This window comes from Macadamia integrifolia, unplaced genomic scaffold, assembly GCF_013358625.1.
Source record: "Macadamia integrifolia cultivar HAES 741 unplaced genomic scaffold, SCU_Mint_v3 scaffold2013, whole genome shotgun sequence".
Taxonomy (NCBI): domain Eukaryota; kingdom Viridiplantae; phylum Streptophyta; class Magnoliopsida; order Proteales; family Proteaceae; genus Macadamia; species Macadamia integrifolia.
In genome coordinates this window covers 12,987-34,819 of record NW_024868462.1, presented here as the reverse complement: position 1 = coordinate 34,819, position 21,833 = coordinate 12,987, and the positions used below count along the sequence as shown (strand labels likewise).

Below are 21,833 nucleotides of genomic sequence, written 5' to 3'. Positions count from 1 at the left end.
TTTTTTGGGTGGGGTGGTGGTGGGGGTTTCAGATTAAATCTGTAGTTTACCCATTGCATCCATCCAAATGAGATTTTCAGCTGGATGCAAAAAACACATGCTATCTAATCGCATGAGCATCTCCAGGGATTGAATCTAATCAAAAAGATTCTAAAGAGCTTCCTTCTAGGATCATTTTCAAAACAAATAGATGAAAAAATAAATCCATGATCGTTAATAATAGTTAGATTTTTGTTCAGAAAAATAAAAACAAGCATGATTCAGATATTTCCTGATAAGTAAACAAATGAGGGAAGTATAGAATAGGTAAAGACATCTTTGGGTACAAGGCTGATGAGAAACCAACAAAAGAACCCAAATAAAATGGTTAAGAACCTTACATTTGCTGCATCCATTCAATTTCTTCCGTTTCATGTTACATTCATCCCTCCCAGGTCCTGTCAACTTATAATCTCGTAAGGGATGATACTTCAAAGAACTCAACTCTTCCTTTGAAACATCAAGTCTACGCTGCTGACCTTTCTGCCAGAAAGCATTAGCAATAAAGATCTTCACCAAAATCTACTGAATTCATAAAATACAAAAAATGGCACAAACTTAACACTTACGTAGGCCTTATCGAGAGCAGAAATCTGTTGCTTACAAAGCCTAAGTTCCATCTCTAGAGCAGCTATACGAGAATTAATAGGAACACCACATTGTTCGACTATCTGTTTCTGCCTACCCCGGATAATTTCTGGCTGCCACACATTCAAGGCCACTGAAGCTTGTCTGGAGATCAAAAGCAGATACAGCATCCCATTAGTGAGGATAAACATCAAATTTTATCCAAGCATCCACAGTTAGTACTACTGTGCAAGCTGTCTCATAGATGCAATACCTACTGAGAGATTGTATGAAATACAAAGCAAGAAAACATAAGGCTCCATCTAATTATTACTTAAGGGAAATGAAGGGAAGTGAAATTAAATTGAAAAGGAAAATGAAAATGTTTGCGATCATGATTTTGTAAAGGACAAATTCTCAAATAGATTCTATTTCAAGATCATCAACAGTAAAGAATATATTGAATGCATGCCATATAGCAAAAAGATTTTCGCCGGTGAGCCGTTCTTCAAGGAGGGAGGCATGGAGTCTATGTATCACAATGGTCATCTGAGTAGAAGATGTTTAAAGTACTTGAGAATGGTTATTCCATGACACATCTTCGGAGTTCCTCAGAAGGACATGGGAAGAGGGACTTTTGGAAAGACTTCCATTGATGAAAGAAAGCATTACTGTTTAATCCAAGTATTATGACTGAAAACTGAAGTAAAATTTAACCACTAATTTATTAAAATTTTTTAGTTAGTTACACATCTGTTATTGGCATTGATTAGAAAAAATTTCTATTTTCTTTTAGTTTTTATTTTCATTTCCCTTCCCTCCACCTTCAACCAGAAGGAGTCTAACTGACTGAAAGAAATTTTCAATTAACAGTAAATTTTGTAATTGAAAAGATATTCTGGCAACTAGAAGTGAACGGCCACCAAAAATAAAAAATAAAAGGGAGCAGGGGTTACTACCCACTGTCATTTATTTTTTAATAGAGTACCATCTTTTGATATCCATTATCAATACTACCACATTACCTAGAAGCTAAAACTTCAATAGAGATATACGACTTAAGAAATCACAACTCGCCGTGTTTATTCATGACAGAGACTAGTATAAAATATAAATACAGAGAAATTTGCAATCTTTCTTACGTTTTTGGGTGACCTAGCGGGGATATGTACGTACCGGATCTTCTCTGAATTGGATAATTCTTGTGCCACTGTTTTCATTCTCTCACTCTCCTCCATCAACCGCAGACGAATGTCCTTGAGACTTTTCGCATGAACAGCAACTTGGCTCTCCAATCTTAGAAGAGCACGCTGATGAGCCGCGAGCTTTCTTGCTTTGTCCTTCTCAAACCTGAGTCAAGTAGCTTCAGACTCATATCAGTAGCCTCATACAATAAATCCACATGTACGAGAACCAGCGAGAGAGAGAGAGAGAGAGAGAGAGAAATTTAATTACCTCATCATGTACAGGTTTTTTGAAGGAGAATAGAGAGACATGGATCGGGAAGCACCATCTGTTCTTTGGGGGAAATCAAGGGAAAGCAGAGTTGACCAAAACGCATCTTCGCTGGATAATCTATTGAGACGTCTGCAAGAGATGGAAATGCAGCAGAGGTCTTTGTAGTCTAATTTCGAGTTCTCAATTCCCAACTCCAAGATTCTTCTCCAGATTTCGTCCGGCAAAACCGACATTTTCCTTTTTCCTTTAAGCTCCAAAAGGAATTGGAGAAGGAAATGGAGAAGAAAAAGAATGATCCCGCTCGAGGGAAAGATAGGGAAAGGGATATCTGAACATGAACATGTTGGGTACACAAATTTTTTTCATTCATTTTCATGAGGAGAGAGAAAAAAAAAAAAAAGAGGGTTTCCTAAAAGGCATCGTGCCACTTGCATCAATGCAGGTGTCACTATGAACACACATAGAAGCATCAATAAATGTAGAATTTTCGTTTTCATGAGGGTTGAGGTGGTCATTTCATCCTTCCCCTATGTCTAGATGTAGAGGCCACACTGCCTTCTAGGGAAAGGTTCTTTGAATGATCCCGCTCGAGTGAAAGATAGCGAAAGGGTTCTCCAAAGTCTGAACATGTTGCCTACGAGCATAGATTTTTTCAGAGAGAGTTCCCTAAAAGGCAGCATAGCCCCTACATCAATAAGGGGGCCAATGGAAGAGAACACAAAAGCATCAACAACTGAAGGATTTTTGTTTTTCATGGGACTGGGTGCAATCATTTTGCCTCTTGTGCTTGGGCACGGAGGCCATGCTATGTTTTAGGCTTCTTTTTCTAATTTTTTAATTCATTTTCAAGAAAAAAGTTATTGTGGAGAGTGTGGCCCATGTGCCCAAACACACTAAGGGGCAAAATGACTAACCTGACCCCTATGAAATGGAAAAAGGCATCTATGTTCCCATTGGCTTAGCGCTAGCATAATGGCTGCATAAGCAGGTGCCAGAGAATACTACTACCATTACCTTAATCTAACTAATGATAAAATTACTTAGAGTCTGTTTGGTAATTCTCTCAAGATGATCTTTTCAGCTCTAAGATTTCATTTTAGAACAAAAATGGAAAAAAAAAAATAGTTCGTAATTCTTCTCTCATTTTTATGCCCAAAAAATGAATCGATCCAACATATCATCTCAAGGGTGGGGATCAAGTAATGGTGTTTCTTCATTTGAAGATCACCTTAGGGAAATAAAATACAAATCTAATCCCCAAAATCCTAATAACTTTCATCAAACCTCAAGTCCAAAGCCTTCTATCTCGTTCAACAAAGAGAGAAGCCACCCCTATGACCAAGGGCCTATGTTCACCGATCACCGCTGCAAGTTGCTGAACTTCCGTCGCCGAGCCTCGCTGCTCAACCCTGCTTAGTGCTCTTCTCAGATCTTTGCTCCTTATCTTCTTCTCCGTCATTGGCTCCCCCTTGCATTTCCTTTGCCGGTTCTTCCTTCGAAGTCAACAATCCCTCGGGGGAAGGTCAAGGTTCAAGTCTCCCTCTCTCTCCTCTCCATTCATTATTTCGAGAAGATAAATGCCAATCACAGAGGAGGATGATGAACTTAATTACTATTATTGACGAAAAAAATCCGCAATCAGCTCCAGTCTCCTCTCCTTCTATCAAAATTTAATTTATTTCAAGATAAGGGTTTCTTCTGACATGAACAGACACGTAAAAAAAATCCATGATCAGCTCTAGTTTCTTCTGAATGGATTTGTTAAAAAAATCTTAATTTCATGCGATGATGTTTGTGGTTCGTTTGTTTTTCTTCTTTGTTACTTCCAAGGATCTATGGAAGTATGGATGTCGTATATATGAATCAAGTTTCTTTCTTTGAGTTTATCATTGATTCATGAATCTTTATTTTATCTTTCCTTTTTTTTGGGTTTAAGTTTTCTAAGAATTCATGCTTGGGCAATTAGGGTTTGAATGTGAGATGAGAAAGCTTCGGGGTCTGCCATTACTTGCTAGCCATTTCTATAGTTGTTTTCTCTTACAAGCTATTGTGTCTACTTGCAGCCACTACTCAAGATAATAGGTTATTGGGGTTTTATGAATTGCAAAGGGTCCCTCTCTCCCTTCTTCTATTGGCATATTATGTTTGTTAACCCGACTAAAAGATTATTTGAGAAAATGAATTCTCCCCTCACTAATCTGAGGGGTCTCAGTGGTATTTTATAAGCATTGACTTTAGAGGTGTCATAGTTTGTTACAGCTCTGTTACAAGTGGTTAGATAATTGCAAGTGGGTTATATTAGTTACAGAAAGTGGGTAATATTAGTTACAACAAGTGAGCTAACCAATTTTGACCTTATCATGCCCTGCAAGTGAAACAGTGGAGAAATCACAGTAAGCTTGGAATGCAAAACAGTGAAATGCGGAGATGACAACGGCTTGGTAAGTACATCAGCTATTTGGTCAACAGAGGAGATGAACCAAACATCAAGCTCCTTGGCAGCGACTTTCTCCTATACAAAATGAAAATCAAGTTCGACATGCTTCGTTCGAGCATGGAACTTCGGATTTGCTATAAGGTAGGTAGTGCCAAGGTCGTCACACCAAAGAATAGGAGGGGCTGGAAGAAATAGGTATAATTCTTTCAAAAGATGTTGGAGCCAAGAGAGTCCAGCAGTAGCAAAAGCTAACCCACGGTATTCTGACTCTGTACTTGAACGAGCCACTGTGCTTTGCAATTTGGAACTCCAGGATACAAGGTTTGGACCAAGAAATACAGAGTAGCCACTTGTAGAGCGCCTATCATCTGGACACCCTGCCCAATCGGCATCCGAGAAGGCTTGCAAAGAGAGATTGGGGGAACCTTGGAGATGAAGACCAAGCTCAATGGTATGTTTAAGGTACCGAAGTATTCGTTTAACTGGTGTCCAGTGAGTCACAGTAGGAGAATGCATAAATAGGCATACTTTATTAACTGAATATGCAATTTCTGGTCGAGTAATAGTTGCATATTGAAGGGCACCAACCGTGCTACGATACAACATGACATCCTTGAAAGGATCACCACTGAATTTGGAGAGATTGACTCCAGTGGCAGTTGGAGTAGAGCAACCCTTTGCGCCATCCATCTTTGTACGGAGAAGAAGATCCTCAACATACTTATGCTGAGAAAGAAAAAGACCATTTGAAGTAGGCAATGCTTCAATGCCAAGGAAGTAATGAAGCTGCCCAAGGTCTTTGAGTTTGAACTCCATATTTAAAGCATGAATGAGTGAACAGATGATATCATTGTCACTGCCTGTGATGAGGATATTAATCCACATATACAAGGACTACAATGAGATGCCCATTTGAGTGGGAAATAAACAAGGAAGTGTCTCATTTGGCACTATGAAATCCCAGGTCAAAGAGTTTGCTGCTAAGGCGATTGAACCATGCCCGATGTGCCTGTTTTAGGCCATAAAGGGCTTTATGGAGCCGAAAAACATGAGTTGGTTGGGCAGGGTTAACAAAACCAGTTGGCTGGGCGATGAAAACCTCTTCATGGAGGAAGCCATGCAAGAATGCGTTGTTGATATTGAGTTGACGCACTGGCAACCCCTTTAGAGAGAACCAAGGTAAGGACAACCCGGATGGTGGTTGGCTTTATTACCAGACTGTATGTTTCACCATAGTCCAGCCCTTCAGTTTGATTAAAACCCTTGGCCACTAAATGGGCTTTGTAGCGATCAATAGTGCCGTCAAATTTTCTTTTTATTTGGAAAATCTATTTACAACCAATGACATTTTGAGCACAAGAAGTAGGAACAAGTGACCATGTACCATTTTGTATGAGGGCATTGTACTCATCTAACATGGCACTTCGCCCATGCTCAGATTTGTTTGCCTGAGAGAAACACGTTGGCTCATATTCTATTTGAGATGAGGGAGACAAAGGATACGAGATGAAAGGAAAGTAATATGGTTATGATATTGTTTGGGCTGCCTTGTATGATCACGGGTGCGGGTAATCATGGGATGGAGGAATGTTGTGGTTGAGGAGATGAGGATAATGGAATTGAAGTGATAGAGTCTAATGGATACAGGGGTGGAGGAAAAGAAGACACATGAGGCATTGAAGAGGGCTTAACCAAAGAAGTAGATTGAGAAGGAGGACTATTATGAGAATTCTGAAATGGAACAGGTGGATCTAGTATGAGGTCAGCTAAAATAGTGGGTATGAAATTTGTGGGTCTATTAAATGTTGAAGGTAAAATGGTAGGTGTAATGGAATTGATAATATCAGCAAATGGAAAAGAACTTTCATCAAAGATTACATCTCTAAAGATATAAATTCGACTAGAAGAAATATCAAGGCATTAATAGCCCTTATGGTGGGGACTGTAACCAATGAACACACATCGCTTTGACCACTGTTGGAGCTTGTTGGAATTGTATAGCCTAAGAAAAGGAAAACAAGAACAACCATAGACCTTGAGAAGGGAGTAATCCAGTGCTCTATGGAATAGAACTTCCCATAGAGATCGATTATTTAACAACCGAGTAGGCATTCTGTTAATGAGAAAAACAACAGCTATAAATGCATCATCCCAGTACTTTAGCAGAACTGAGGCCCAAGACATCAGAGTGAGACCAATCTTAATGATGTGTCGATGTTTCCGTTCAACAAAACCGTTCTGTTCTTAGTGTGGACAAGAAACTTGGTGTAGCACCCCTGTAGATAACAAAAAGGAAGAAACATTCCTATATTCCCCACCCCAGTCAATTTGCATAACCTTAATATGTCGTTCAAAGAATTTTTCCACTTGGAGCTAAAATTTGTGAAAGATTGAAAACACTTCTGATTTATGAGTCATAGGAAAAAGCCATGTGTACCTGCTAAAATCATCAATGAAACTAACATAGTACTATTTTCCATTACTTGAAATGGTTGGGGAAGGCCCCCATACATCAGAGTGCACAAGATGCAAAGGATGTAAAGAAACAGTAACAGATTTACGAAAATGAAGTTTATGACATTTTCCTAAAGAACATGATGAACAGAAAGAAATTTTTCTAGAACCAGTCAATGGTAGATTACTGGTGTTGAGAATACTTCAAATTACTTGTGGGGAAGGATGTCCCAATCTTTGATGCCATACATCAATTGAGGCACACTCACTTATTAGAGCTGTAAGAATCTAAGTAGAGGTGGTAGATGAAGAGTCAATCCGGTAGAGACCATTATCAATATTTCCCTTAAGTAGGACCTGCCCCGAGGATCGATCCTTAACAACACAAAAATTGGAATGAAATTCAAAAATAACATCGTTATTATGTGTAAATTGAGAAACACTAAGAAATTTTTTTGAGATAGAAGGAACATGAAGTATATTATGCAAGTCTAAAGGATGGCCAGTGGAAAATAACTTTGAACAACCAGTATTAAGAATTTGCAAACTTTGGCCATTGCCTACTTGTAATTGATCTTGTCTGTGATAGGCAGAATGCAGAGAAAGATTATTAAGATCTGTAGTGACATGGTTTGTAGCCCCTGAATCAGGATACCAGGCATCATTCCTAGTGGATACCATTAATGCAGATGGTTGTGGACTAGCAGCTTGATTTGCATAATCAAATTTGTGATAGCAGGCTAGTGCCATGTGGCCAGATTTACCACAAATTTGACACTTTGGACGATTCTGATTGTTGAACTGAGAAGAGAAATTGTGACCACAACCATGACCTCTACCACAATTGTAATTTGGAGCCGAATTCCTCCCTCCTCTTTGGCTATTAGTGAAAATAGAAAGATTAACCGATGGAGTGATAGACTCCACAAAGGTTTGTTGTTCCAAACGAATTTCATGATTTATAAGCATTCCATGTAATTCATCAAGTGATATCGGATCAGATCGCGTGGAGACGACAATGACAAATGAGTCATATGTAGGGCCAAGTCCAGCCAAGATGTGTAGCAGTAGACCTGAATCTAATACAAGCTCTGCAACTACAGCAAGACTATCTGCTATAGTTTTCATTTTTTGAAGAAATGTTGTAACAGAGCGAGCCTTCTTCTTCTCTATTTGTAATTACAGACGAAGTTGTATTATGCAAGATCTGCATTGAGACGAAAAGAGGTGCTCTAGTGATGTCCACACCGACAAGGACGTTGAGCAACCAACGACTTAAGCAAGAACATATTCGGTTAAAGATGAAAGAATCCATCCAAGGAGAAGCTGATCTTGCCATTGCCAAACAATGAAATCTGGATTATCAATGATTTGAGTAGACTCATGAGAAGGCGAAGTTATAGAAACAATGATTGCTGGTGTACATTTGCTTGATCCATCAAGAAACGTCATGTGACCATGTCCGCGAACAATCGGAAGCACCTGTGACTTCCATAGCAGAAAATTGGAGTGATCAAGACGAACAAAGACTAGATGGTTGAGAGTTGCAGAAAAATTGAAGGAACTTATGCAGCAAAAGACGAAGAGGTTGAAGATGAAGAAGTCGACATCGCTCTGATACCATAAAAGATTATTTGAGAAAATGAATTCTCCCCTCACTAATCTGAGAGGTCTCAGTGGTATTTTATAAGCATTGACTTCACAAGTGTCATAGTTTGTTACAGCTCTGTTACAAAGTGGTTAGATAATTGCAAGTGGGTTATATTAGTTATAACAAGTGGGTAATATTAGTTACAACAAGTGGGTTAACCAATCTTGTCCTTATCACCAACCATATTCCAAAACCCCAAATTGGAATTTCAGAATGGGAAAGGGAAAATTATTTCCTGTTTGTGTAAATATTGACACAATGAAATATAATGTGCGGAGCAGGTTTTACCAAACACCGTGTCTTAAGAATAGTTTCAAAATAGGTTTACCAAACGCGGAAGTGAAGATATAAAATCATATTTCAATGAAGAAATACAAATTGATGATTTTATCAAAGAACAGCGTTCTCAGAAAAACGTGATAAAGACACTAAAGTGGTTACCTAAACTGAAGGTGTCGAGGTTAGATTGGCAGGTGATCGTGAAATGCTCTGCAGGTGGGTTTCCTAAACTGGAGTATTTGACTCTAATTTATTTTGATTGGCTAAGGTATTGGATAGTACAAGAAGGAGCAATTCCCAATTTGAGGGTATTGGATATTTCTCTCCTTTTTTTGCCTGAAATAGATTTCTAGTGGGTCGAACCATGTGATAGCATTACAAAAACTATCCTTAACTATGCTTATAAAGTTCCTTAAGAGGGTTTAAGAAGGTGGAGCAGATTGGGAGGGGATTAAACATGTAGCTTCCATCAACACAAGGGAAGTAGCATTCCGAAGAGAGATATCCCAAGACCTTCCAACAAAGGAATGGGAGTGGTTTTAATCTACTGGGCAAAAAATCCCTCAGGACCATTAAATTTCACCTAGCCACTATCACATCTAGAGTCGATGAGTTTTGATTCTCTCTCTCTCTCTCTCTCTTAGTGGGTGTGTCTAACTTTAACAACTCTATATGATGCTATTTATTGCTTTGAAGAGATTGATGCAAAGACAGTCCTCTGATTTCGATGAGGTAGATGTGAATATAGGATAACATTTAAAAAATGCTCTGAAAAACTAATTGGACTTCTTATGAGGTAAATTCTTGTACGTTGCATATGCTGATGTGGAGAGATTTTATGTTGGTATGTGAATCGATAAGTGCATACATAATGAAATACATCAAAATCTTACAGAATATAATTTTTTACCTTGTTTACTTATTCCTTTTAATGTCTTGATTCTTGTAGAAGATTTGAATGTCAAAATAATCTTTAATCCAGACAGATGTGATTTGCATTGTATAGATGATCAATACCATCGTCATTATCTATATAATAGGAGATTAAATTCTTGAAGTAATTCAATATTTGGTCTATCAGATGCATCAATGGGCCAATGATTTACCTTATTCGACATAGGTTTTATCTATGTGTTCTTGGCCTCTGTCGCTTATTTTTTTTTCATCTGATATTATTTTTTTTCTTTTTTTCCTTTGAAATTTGTCAATTAGCATTAAAAATCTTTTATAGCAATAGAACTAAGATTATAAGAAGAGATTAATTTTCACATAATAAGAACTGAAATTCTAACTTCTCTTACTACTGAGAGGGATTTTAAATGTCTAATTTGTTTGCTAATTTTAATTTTGTAGATTAAATATTGAAGTAACTCATTACTTGATTTATAAGATGCTTCAGTGGGCTAGTCATTTAACTTATTCGACATAAGTTTTATCTATATATTCCTGACTTCTATTGCTTGTTTTTTTCTTCATCTGATTATTTTTTTTCTTTTCCTTCTAAATTTGTTAATTGCAATTAAAACTCTTTTGTAGCAATGGACCTGAGATTATATAAAGAGATTAATTTTTGCATAATCTAAACTGAAATTCCAACTTCTTTTACTATTGAAAAGGATTTTAAATATCTAATTTGTTTGTTGGTCTTAATTTTTAAGACTGAATTCTTAAAATAACTTAATGTTTGGTCTATCAGATATTTCAGTGTGCTAGTCATTTGTCTTATTGGGCGTAGATTTTATCTATATGTTCCTAGTCTCTTATGCTTTTTTCTTTCTTTCATCTGATTTATGATTTTTTTTCTTTGAAATTTATTTATTGAAATTATACACATTTGTAACAATGGACCTGAGATCATATAAGTAGATTAATTTTCGCATAATCTGAACAAAAATTTCAATTTCGATTGCTACTGAAAGAGATTATAAATATCTTTGTTTTTCGATCTTAATTTTTTAGAGTAAAATTTTAAATTAACTCAGTATTTAATTTATCAAATGCTTTAGTGGATCAGTCATTTTTCTTATTCGACATAAGTTTTATCTTATGTTCCTGTTCTCTGTTGCTCATTTTGTTTTTTCATCTGATTTATATTTTTTCTTTTTTTTCCTATGAAATTTGTTAATTACAATTAAAAACCTTTTATAGGATAGGCCTGAAATCATATGAGGAGATTACTTACGTATAATCTAAGTCAAACTGACTTGACAACTCTCCCTCATTGGGTTTGTAATTTTTATAAGTTGAAAACTCTTACTCCGTACAAAATCATGATTGTGTCTATTCTCATCCAGATATTCTCATCCAGATATTGAAGCTGGCCAAATTAAGACATCTTTTGTGCTATAACAAAAAGGTAAGATATCGTTTATATGTTGATGATAATATTAGCTCAATATTTTTTGATTTCATCACTAAGAGTGCTAGGCACATCGGCCAATTACAGGATCTACAGACCCATTGGTTTCACACTGAGAGTTTGACGGATAATGGCTTTAAAATACTAACAATATCAAAGAATTAAGCTTCACGGAAGTCAAAGGGCTCATGTAGAATTTTAAAGGCATTGTTGCAGGTCCTAGTAGAAGAAACTTAAGGTGTTATACTTGGAAGAACAAAAAGAGTGAAAAAATTACTCTCCTTCATTTAAGGACCATTTGCATGTCTATAATATTTCCATCATTGGAGTTATAATGAGTCAACCTCAACTCATTAAGTTCCCATCGCAACTCACTAGACTCCGATTATATTACAATCATCATATAGTTGAAATCATAATGAAGACACTTAAAAGGCTACCTAAACTGAAGGACTTGAGATTAGATTGACAACCATATGATGGGATGGTCATGAAATGCTCTTCAGGTGGATTTCCTAAACTGAATTATTTAACTCTAATTTAGTTTTATTGGCTGAGATATTGGATAGTAAAAAAAGAGCAATGCCTAATCTGAGAGTATTGGACATTAATCTTCTTTTTTACTTGAAATAATTTTTTAGTAGGCTGAACCATATCATGACATTGAAAAAAAAATTCTTAACTATGCAATTGCATATGTAGTTCCTTGAGAGGGTTTGACTTAGAAGGATATTAAACATGTACCTTTCATTAGACAAGAAAAATGGCAACATTAAGAGAGATATCACAATACCTTCCTTCAAAGAAATAGGAGTGGTTTCAATTTACTAGGTAGGAAATTCCTCAGGACTTCTTATGAATTAGATTATTGTATGTTGCATATGTTGATGTGGAGGGATTTTATGTCAATTTGTGAATCGATAAGTGCATATATAATGAAATATTTCAAAATCTTATGGAATATAATTTTATGTCTTCTTTGTTTGTTCCTTTTAATGTATTGATTCTTGTATAAGATTTGAATGTCAAAATGACCTTCAATACAAGTAAATGTGATTTGCACTATATAGATGATCAAGTCCATTTTGCATCATCCTTTATATAGTAAGAGAATAAATTCTTAAAGTAACTTAGTGTTTGGTCTATCAGATGCTTTAGTGGGTTAGTCATCTACCTTATTCAACTTAGATTTTATCATATATTTCTGGTATCTTTTGCATCTTTTGTTCTACATTTGATATATGTTTTTTTTTTTTCATTGTAATTTGTCAATTGCCATTATAAATCTTTTGTATCAATGGACCTGAGATCATAAGAGGAGATTAATTTTTGCATAATCTAAACTGAAATTTTAACTTCTTATGCTATTGAGAGGGATTTTATGTATCTAATTTGTTTGATCATTTTAATTTTATAAATTAAATTCTTGAATTAACTTAGTATTTGATCTATCAGATTTTTCAGTTGACTAGTCATCTGACTTATTCAATGTAGTTTTTATCTATATGTTCTTGGCCTCTGTTGCTTGTTTTGTTCTTCATCTGATTTTTTTTCTTTTTTCCTTTGAAATTTATTAATTGTAAAATTATTTTGTAGCAATGGACTTAAGATTATATGAAGAAATTAATTTTTGCATAATCTGAACTAAAATTCTAACTTCTTTTATTGTTGAGAGAGATTTCAAATATCTAATTTATTTGCTGATCTTAATTATTTAGATTAAATTATTAAAATAACTTAGTGTTTGGCCTATCAAATGTTTCCGTGGGCTAGATTTACCTTATTTGACGTAGGTTTTATCTATACCTTTGAGTTTTTTTTTTCATTTGATTTATGATTTTTTTCTTTGAAATTTATTCATTACAATTGAAACCCTTTTATAGCAATGGACCTAAATCATTTGAGGAGATTAATTTTTGTATAATCTGAACTGAAATTCTACTTTCTCTTACAATTGAGAGGGATTTTGAATATCTTTATTTGCTAGTCTTAATTTTTAAATTAAAATTTTGAAGTTTGATCTATTAGATGCTTCAGTGGGTTAGTCATTTACTTTATTTGATGTAGGTTTTATATTTATACCTAGTCTTTGTTGCTTATTTTGTTCTTCATCTAATTTATGCTTTTTTCTTTAGAATTTGTTAATTACGATTTAAAAATCTTTCTAGCAATAGATCTGAGATCATATAAGGAGATTACTTTTCGTATAATGTAAGATGAGCCGGCTTAACAACTCTTCCACCTTGGGCTTACAATTTTTATAAGTTAGAAACTCTTAATCTATTTAAAACCATAATTGTGTCTATCCCCATCCAGATATTAAAGTTGGTCAAGTTAAGACATCTTTTGTGACATAATAGAAAAATAAGGTATCATTTATATGTTAGTGATGAAATTAGTTCAATGCATTTTGATTTCATCGCTAGGAGTGCTAGGTGCATCGACTAACTGTACGATCTCCGAACATGTTGGTTTCATATTGGAAGCTAGATGGAGGATGACCTTGGAACACTGACTAATATCAAGGATTTGAGCTTAACAAGAATTGAAGGACTCAAGTGGAATTTCAGAAAGGCATTGTTGCAGCCCCTGGTAGAATTGAAGAAACTTAAGGTAATAAAATTACACTTCCTTCATTTAAGGACCATTTGTATATCTATAATATTTTCATCATTGAAGTTATAACGAGTTTACCTCAACTTGACAAGTTCCTACTGTAACTCATTAGACTGCGATTATCTTGTAATCATCATATAGTGGAAGACATGATTAAGACACTAAAAAATGCCACTTAAACTGAAAGAGTTGATGTTAGATTGACACCCAAATAATGGGATAATCATGAAATACTTTGCAGGTGGCTTTTCTAAATTGGAGTATTTGACTCATATTTATGTTGATTGTCTGAGATATTAGATTACACAAGAAAGATATTAATGCCTAATCTGAGGATATTGGATATTACTCTATTTTTTGGCTTAAAATGTACTCCTAATGGGTTAAGCCATATCACGACATTACAAAAACTTTTCTTAACTATGCGCATATAGTTCTTGAGAGGGTTTGAGAAGGTGGAGCAAATTGAGAAAAGATTAGACATATACCTAACATCAACACAAGGAAAGCAGCAACCCAAAGAGATATCCCAAGACTTTCCTATAAAGGAACATGAGTGGTTTCAATCTATTAGGCAGAAAATTTCTTAGGACTATTAAATTTCATCTAGTTAATATCACATCTAGAGTCGATAAGTTTCGATTCTCTTTCTCTCTTTCTCTCTTTAGTGAGTGTGTCTAATTTTAACAACTCTTTAAAATGATATTTGTTGTTTCGGAGAGATAGATGCAAAGATAGTTCTCTGAATTCGATAAGGTAGATGTGAATATAGAATAGCATTTTGAAAATGCTCTGAAAACTTAATTGGACTTCTTATGAGTTAGATTATTGTATATTGCATATGCTGATGTAGAATGATTTTATGTCGGTCTGTGAATTGATTATGACATATATAATATAATACATCAAAATCTTACAGAATATAATTTTCTGTTTTCTTTATTTGTTTTTTCTAATTACTTGATCATATGACCTTCAATATATGTAGATGTGATTTGATCTGTATAGATGATCAATTCCATCTTGCATCATCGTTTATGTAGTAGAAGATTAAATTTTTGAAGTAACTCTGTATTTGGTCTATTAGATATTTCAGCGAGCTAATCATTTGTCTTATTCAACGTAAATTATATATATATATATATATGTTCATTACCTCTGTTGCTTGTTTTATTTTTCATATGATTTATATTTTTTTTCAATTGGAATTAATTAATTATCATCAAAAACCTTTTGTAGCAGTGGACCTGAGATCATAAGAAGAGATACATTTTTCGCATAATATGAACTAAAATTTCAACTTCTTTTGCTATTGAGAGGGATTTTAAGTATCTAATTTGTTTGTTGATCATAATTTTTTAAATTAAATTCTTAAAGTAACTTAACATTTGGTCCATTAGATGCTTCAATGAGCTAGTCATTTGACTTATTCGACGAATGTTTTATCTATATGTTCTAGGCATTTGTTGCTTATTTTGTTCTTTATGTATTTTCTATTTTTTTCTTTACCTTAGAAATTTGTTGATTACAATTAAAATCCTTTTGTAGTAATGGACCTGAGATCATATGAGTGGATTAATTTTTTACATAATCTGAACTAAAATTCTAACTTCTTTTGCTGCTGGTAGTGATTTTAAGTATCTAATTTTTTAGATTAAATTTTTAAAAATAACTCAGTATTTAATCTATCAAATGCTTCAGTTGGCTAGTCATTTGGCTTATTCAATGTAGATTTTATCTATAATTTCCTGGCCTCAGATTTTTTGTTTTTTTCTTCATCTGATTTATATTTTTTTTCTTTTACTTTGATATTTATCAATTGTAATTAAAAACATTTTATAGTAGTTGACTTGAGATCATATGAGGAGATTGATTTTCATATAATCTAAGTCGAACCAACTTGACAACTCTCTTACCTTGAGTTTACAATTTTTATAAGCTGAAAAATCTTGATTTGTACAAAACCATGATTGTGTTTGTCCCCATTCAGATATTGGAGTTGATCAATTAAGACATCTTTTGTGTTGTAACAGAAAAATAAGATATCTTTTATATGTAGGTGATAATAGTTACTTTCATCGTTAAGAGTGTTAAGCGCATCGATCAACTGTAGGATCTCCATACCCATTGATTTCACATTAGAAGCTACATGGAGGATATCCTTGAAACATTGACCAATATCGAGGACTGGACTTAACGAGAGTCAAAGGACTCATATGAAATTTCAGAGAACCATTGCTGTAGGCATTGGTCAAATTAAAGAAACTTAAGGTTACGTGCTTTGAAAAACAAGAAGAGTGAAGAGATTACTCTCCCTTTATTAGAGGACCATTTGCCTCTCTATGATATTTTCATCATTTGAATTATAACGAGCTACGTCAAATTGATAAGTTCTCATCACAACTCACTAGACTGCGTTTGTTTTACAATCATCAAATGGTGGAAAACGTGATGAAGACACTCAAATGCTACCTGAACTGAAGGACTTGAGATTAGATTGACACTCATATGATGGGGTGGTCATAAAAAACTAAACTGAAGTATTTGACTCTAATTTATTTTGATTTACTGAGGTATTAGATAGTACAACAATGGGCAATGCCCAATCTGAGAGTAATGTGCATTAATCTTCTTTTTGGTTTGAAAGAGATTCTTGGTGAGCTGAACCATATCACGATGTTGTAAAAACTTTCCTTAAGTATACCTATGGAGTTCCTTGAGAGGGTTTGAGAAGGTGGAACAGATTGGGAGGTAGCAAACCCAAAAGTGATATCCCAAGACTTTTTATAAAGGAATACAAGTGTTTTCAATCTATTTGGGTAGTAATCCTTCAGGACCATTAAATTTGACCCAGCTAACGTCACATCTAAAGTCTGTGAGTTTTGACTCTCTCTCTCTCTCTCTCTCTCTCTCTTTGTGGGTGTGTCCAAATGTAACAATTATTTATGATGTTATTTATTGCTTTGGAGAGATAGATGCAAGGACAATGCTCTGATTTTGATGAGGTAGATCTAAATATAGGATAGCATATTGAAAACACACTAAAAACTTAACTGGACTTCTTATGAGTTAGTTTGTGATTTGATAAGGACATATATAATGAAATGCTTCAAAATTTTGTAGAATATAATTTTTTATTTTCTTTGCTTATTTCTTTTAATGTCTTGATTATTGTGTGAGATTTAAATATCAAAATGACTTTCAATACAGGCAGATGTGATTTGCATTATATAGATGATCAATTATATTTTGCATTATTCTCTATATAGTAGGAGATTAAATTCTTGAATAAACTCAGTATTTGATCTACAAATGTTTAGTAGGCTAGTCATTTGCCTTACTCAATGCAAGATTTATCTATATGTACCAGTCCTTTAGTGCTTGTTTTATTTTTCATTTGTTTTATATTTTTTTTCCTTTGAAAATTTTTAATTAAAATTAAAAACATTTTAAAGCAATGGATCTGAGATCACATAAGGATATTAGTTTCATATAATTTGAATTGAAATTTCAACCTCTGTTATTGTTGAGAGAGATTTTAAGTATCTAATTTGTTTACTAATTTTAATTTTATAGATTAAAATTTTAGAGTAATTTAGTATTTGGTTTATCAGATATTTTAGTGGGCTAGTCATTTGTCTTATTCGACGTAGCTTTTATCTATATGTTCCGAGCCTCTAGTACTTGTTTTGTTTTTATTTGATTTATGATTTTTTTAAAAAAAATTTTAATTATATTATAACCCTTTTGTAACAATGGACCTAAGATCATATGAGGAGATTAATTTTCGCCTAATCTGGACTGAAATTACAAATTCTCTTGCTTTTGATAGAGATTTAGTTATCGAATATTTTTACTAATCTTAAGTTTTGAGATTAAATTCTTTAAATAACTCAGTATTTTGTCTATCAGATTCTTCAGTGGGTTAGTTATTTGCATTATTCGACCTAAGTCTTATCTATATTTTTCTCGAATATGGTGCTTGTTTTGTTCTTCATCATATTTTTGCTTTTTTTTTCTTCTATTTTATTTTGAAATTTGTTAATTGAATTTATAACTGTTTTATAGTAATATACTTGAGATCATATGAGGAGATTAATTCTCGTATAATTGAACTGAAATTCTAAATTTTCTTAATGCTGAGAGGGATTTTAAATATCTAATTTATTTATTGATCTTAATTTTTAGGTTAATTTTTTAAGTAACTCAGTCTTTGGTCTATCAGATGCTTCAGTGGATTAGTCATTTGCCTTATTCTACTTAGGTTTTATCTATATGTTTTTGGTATTTGGTGCTTGTTTTGTTTTTAATCTGATTTATACTTTTTTTCCTTTGAAATTTATTAATTACAATTATAACTTTTTTGTATCAACGGATTTGAGATCATTGAAGAGATTAATTTTCATCTAATATGAACTAAAATTCAATCTTCTCTTACCACGTAGAGGTTTTTTAAGTATTTAATTTGTTTGTTGATCTTATTTTTTTAGATTAATTTTTTAATAACTCGGTATTTATTCTATTAGATACTTTAGTGGCCTAGTAATTTACCTTATCTGTGTATGTTTTATTTATATAATCCTGGCCTTTGGTGCTTTCTTTGTTCTTCATCTGATTTATGTTTTTTTTTTTTTTTTTTCTTTTAAAATTTTTTATTTGCAATTAAAATCTTTTTGTAGCAATAGATCTGAGATCATATGAGGAGATTATTTTTTACATATTCTGAACTAAAATTCAGCATTCTTTTTCTATTGAGAGAAATTTAAAATATCTATTTGTTTACTGATCTTAATTTTTTAGATTAAGTTTTTTAAGTAACTTATTATTTAGTCTATAAGATGCTTCAGTGGGCTAGTCATTTGCCTTATTCGACGTAGATTTTATCTATATGTACCTAGCCTTTAGTTTTTATTTTGTTTTTCTTATGATTTATGTTTCTTTTTTTCTTCTCCTTTAGAGTTTGTTAATTGCAATTATAACCACTTTGTAGCAATGGAATTGAGATCATATGAAGAGATTGGTGCTTGCCTCATTTGGGTTGATTTACCTTAAAAATTATTCAGTTTTATTTTTTATTATTAACTTTTTTGGGATCTAACTTACCTCATTTGGGTTGACACTGATGCCTTTTGAATGGTTTCTCTGTGATATTTCTAATGAGTCGAAATCTTGTGAATTTAGTTCAACTTGAAAAGTTATTGCTAAAGATAGCTGTAGCATTAGTTTGTAAGGGAAAGGTTATGATATATCCTTAATTCAGTGCCCTCATTGTACATTTAGTATAAATCAAGTAATATGATAAAAAAAAATTCTGTTGGATAAATGCTTCTCTGATTGGTTAATATTCTCATATAGTGTTGACCAGAGGTTTTTTTACTTACGGTGAAAGAAATATATGGTAATAAATGTCGTTGCTACTGTACAAAGTCATCCAGGCCCTTAAGAGTTTCATCCAACGACAATGAATGTAGAGAATCCTTTCACCATGGGCGAAGGTAAACTTGGTCCAATGTTATTGTGGTAACATGCTGATTGAAATTAGCAAGTCTTGTGATTGTGAATAGCAACTCCCATTTTTGTCTACTCATATTTGTTGATAGTCTCATGTATTACTGATGTTGTTGGTATTGGTTTGGATGCTCCTAATAAATTTGTGGTGGTCCTTGGAAAGTGATTTCTGAAAACTTTGTTAGAAAGTGTTTGGACAAGTATATTGGACACTCTTAACATATTACACATAAAGAAGGACAATTAACCCATCTAGAAGTTGAAATGTATCAGCTTATTCTTGATACATTAGCGACCTAAACTGACAAGTGTATTTAGTGTGATCCTACTTTGCTTAATTGTTGTCATATTAGTTGGGTGCAAATTTTTAAAATTCTTATACCGGTCCCATTATAAATAGAAAGAAAGTCATTCAAGTTGGCCAAATAATGCATATAATAGAAATCATAGATTTTTTTTGAAAAGATATCCAACAAACTACAGATCTTCAATATTGGACATTTGGGTGAAGAAATATGACACAAATAAAGTGATTATATTATGAGATTTAAAATTTGTATTTTGTTCCTTATTTTTGAAAAGATGGTTGATCAAATAACAACTAGTAAGAACTTCATCTAACTAATAGGACTTAGATAAATTTTCATGAAACAACAGAGAAATTTTTCCATTCGGCAACTCCATTTTGTTGGGGAGCGCCAACACAAGAAGTTTGATGCACAATTCCAAGGCTCTTAAGAAATTATTCAGACGGGTGGTTGGTATACTTTGTCCCATTATCAGTTCACAGGACCTTGATACGAGCACTATATTGAGTGAAAATTATATTGCAAAATTCTTGAAAAACTTAAGAACTTCACTCTTGGAAGTCAATAGATATAATCAAGTAGAATGAGATTTATCATCAATAAATGTAATAAAAAAAAATGAAAACATCATGAGAATCAAATAGTTCATTAAACACATGTGTAGTAGAGAAAAGAGGCAATCTATGTTGCTTTGGGTAACGATAAATGTCACAATGACTAAAATCATGAGAAAAAAAAAATATGAATTCAAGCGATGCAGCACATTATCTGAAGGATGTCCCATGCGCCAATGCCATAGTTGAGTTTAGCATCTTTTTTTTTTTTCTTTTAATCAAAGCCTCACTTGGGAAATAAAAAACATACAACCCTTGTTGGAACTTCCTTCACCATTTGTCCTCCCTATGAGTTTTTCTTGAAACACTATCTTGTGATGGAAAAAAATAATATTGTGATAAATCAATTGTTCCACATCCTTGAATAGGAACTTAAGTTTCATTTGCAATGGCAATAGGAGGATGAGACACATCAGAGATAACATGAAAATTAGATGAACCATAAGAAATACTGCACATATGATCAGTGGCACCCAAATCAACAATAAAATAATTATGTGTAGGTAAAGTGGAAAAGGTAAGAGAGTTACAAGCTGTAGGAGTTGCGTAGCAAGCTTACCTAGAGAAACTTAAAAATCTGGGATGGAATTTTGAGTTGAGACCTTTGCATCAATCCCTTTATCTATACTGGGTCGCAGATAAGGATATAAAATCCAACCAACGGTTAGAGTCACCATCCTTATCATAATGTTCACAGTGATATTTGTTACATTGAATTTTTTTTTTACCCTTCCTCGTAGTAAACCGATTTGCGGTACCAAGTTACCTTCTATAATCTTCAAATTCTAGTTGAATATTGGCCAGCATATAATTCCTCGGCCCCATTAGCATTGCATAATATTCTCCTCTTTGGCCCATGGGCCTCAAGGCTTTAAAACGTGTTGTTCCATGTTAAGGAGGCTAGAGGTTATTAATTAGCCCAACAATCTCTCCCTAGGCGATTTGGGACTAAAGTTTGTACACCCTCACTAATCTTCCAAACCCCCTGATACTTCCAGTATTTTTGGTGGGGACACCTCATCAATCTTTTAGACAGGTCTAGTACTTATCGTATTTTTGAGTGTCACACAACAGTTGAAAAATATGATCCTATTTTTCACACTGAATATAATCCTTGACCTTTTGAGTAGAGAGGTGATACTGTCGTGTCTTATCCCACTTATTTTTTAGATTCTGAAGGTGTACAATAAACAATTTGTCAGATGCTTGTGCATTATGGACGTATATGGTCTTTATAGATCCCGAAGGACCTTTGCACTATCTAAGTATGCAAACATTTCATAGATTGAAGTGTCCATGGAGTTAAGAATCCATGTCATAACAAGCTTATCATTTTCTTGCCGTTCTACAAACTTATGATTGGTGGAACCAGGGGGTTTGATGGTGCCATTAACATAGATAAGTTTAGATCGTCCTCCAAGAGCAACGAGAATGATTCTACACCAAGACAGACAATTTCAGCCATTAATGAGGATGGAGGTAAGATGATTGCCTCCCTTATTGAATCTGGGTTAGAATTCAAAGCAACCGTAGATCCAGCCAT

General features: G+C 33.8%; 2 protein-coding genes across 3 annotated transcripts in view; both read right to left on the bottom strand.

The window, feature by feature from the left end:
* LOC122065430 (F-box protein SKIP24) overlaps positions 1–2,430 on the bottom strand; it is a 9,021-nt gene extending 6,591 nt beyond the window's left edge. The window contains exons 1-4 of one of the 2 annotated variants that reach the window (XM_042629248.1): positions 2,062–2,430; positions 1,783–1,956; positions 609–771; positions 381–513 (exon numbers count right to left, since the gene is read on the bottom strand). In XM_042629248.1, the coding sequence (XP_042485182.1) occupies positions 381–513; positions 609–771; positions 1,783–1,956; positions 2,062–2,297 (706 nt within the window). In that variant the 5' untranslated portion in view covers positions 2,298–2,430. Of the gene's footprint in view, positions 1–380; positions 523–608; positions 772–1,782; positions 1,957–2,061 lie in introns of both variants that reach the window. The other variant, XM_042629247.1, reaches the window with a different exon arrangement.
* Positions 2,431–8,230: 5,800 nt separating this feature from the next.
* Positions 8,231–21,833, bottom strand: part of LOC122065432 (aminopeptidase P1-like) — a gene marked incomplete at its 5' end in the record, with an annotated part of 26,330 nt that continues 12,727 nt past the window's right edge. The window contains one exon of the mRNA XM_042629249.1: positions 8,231–8,569. Within this exon, the coding sequence (XP_042485183.1) occupies positions 8,231–8,569 (339 nt within the window). The remainder of the gene's footprint in view (positions 8,570–21,833) is intronic.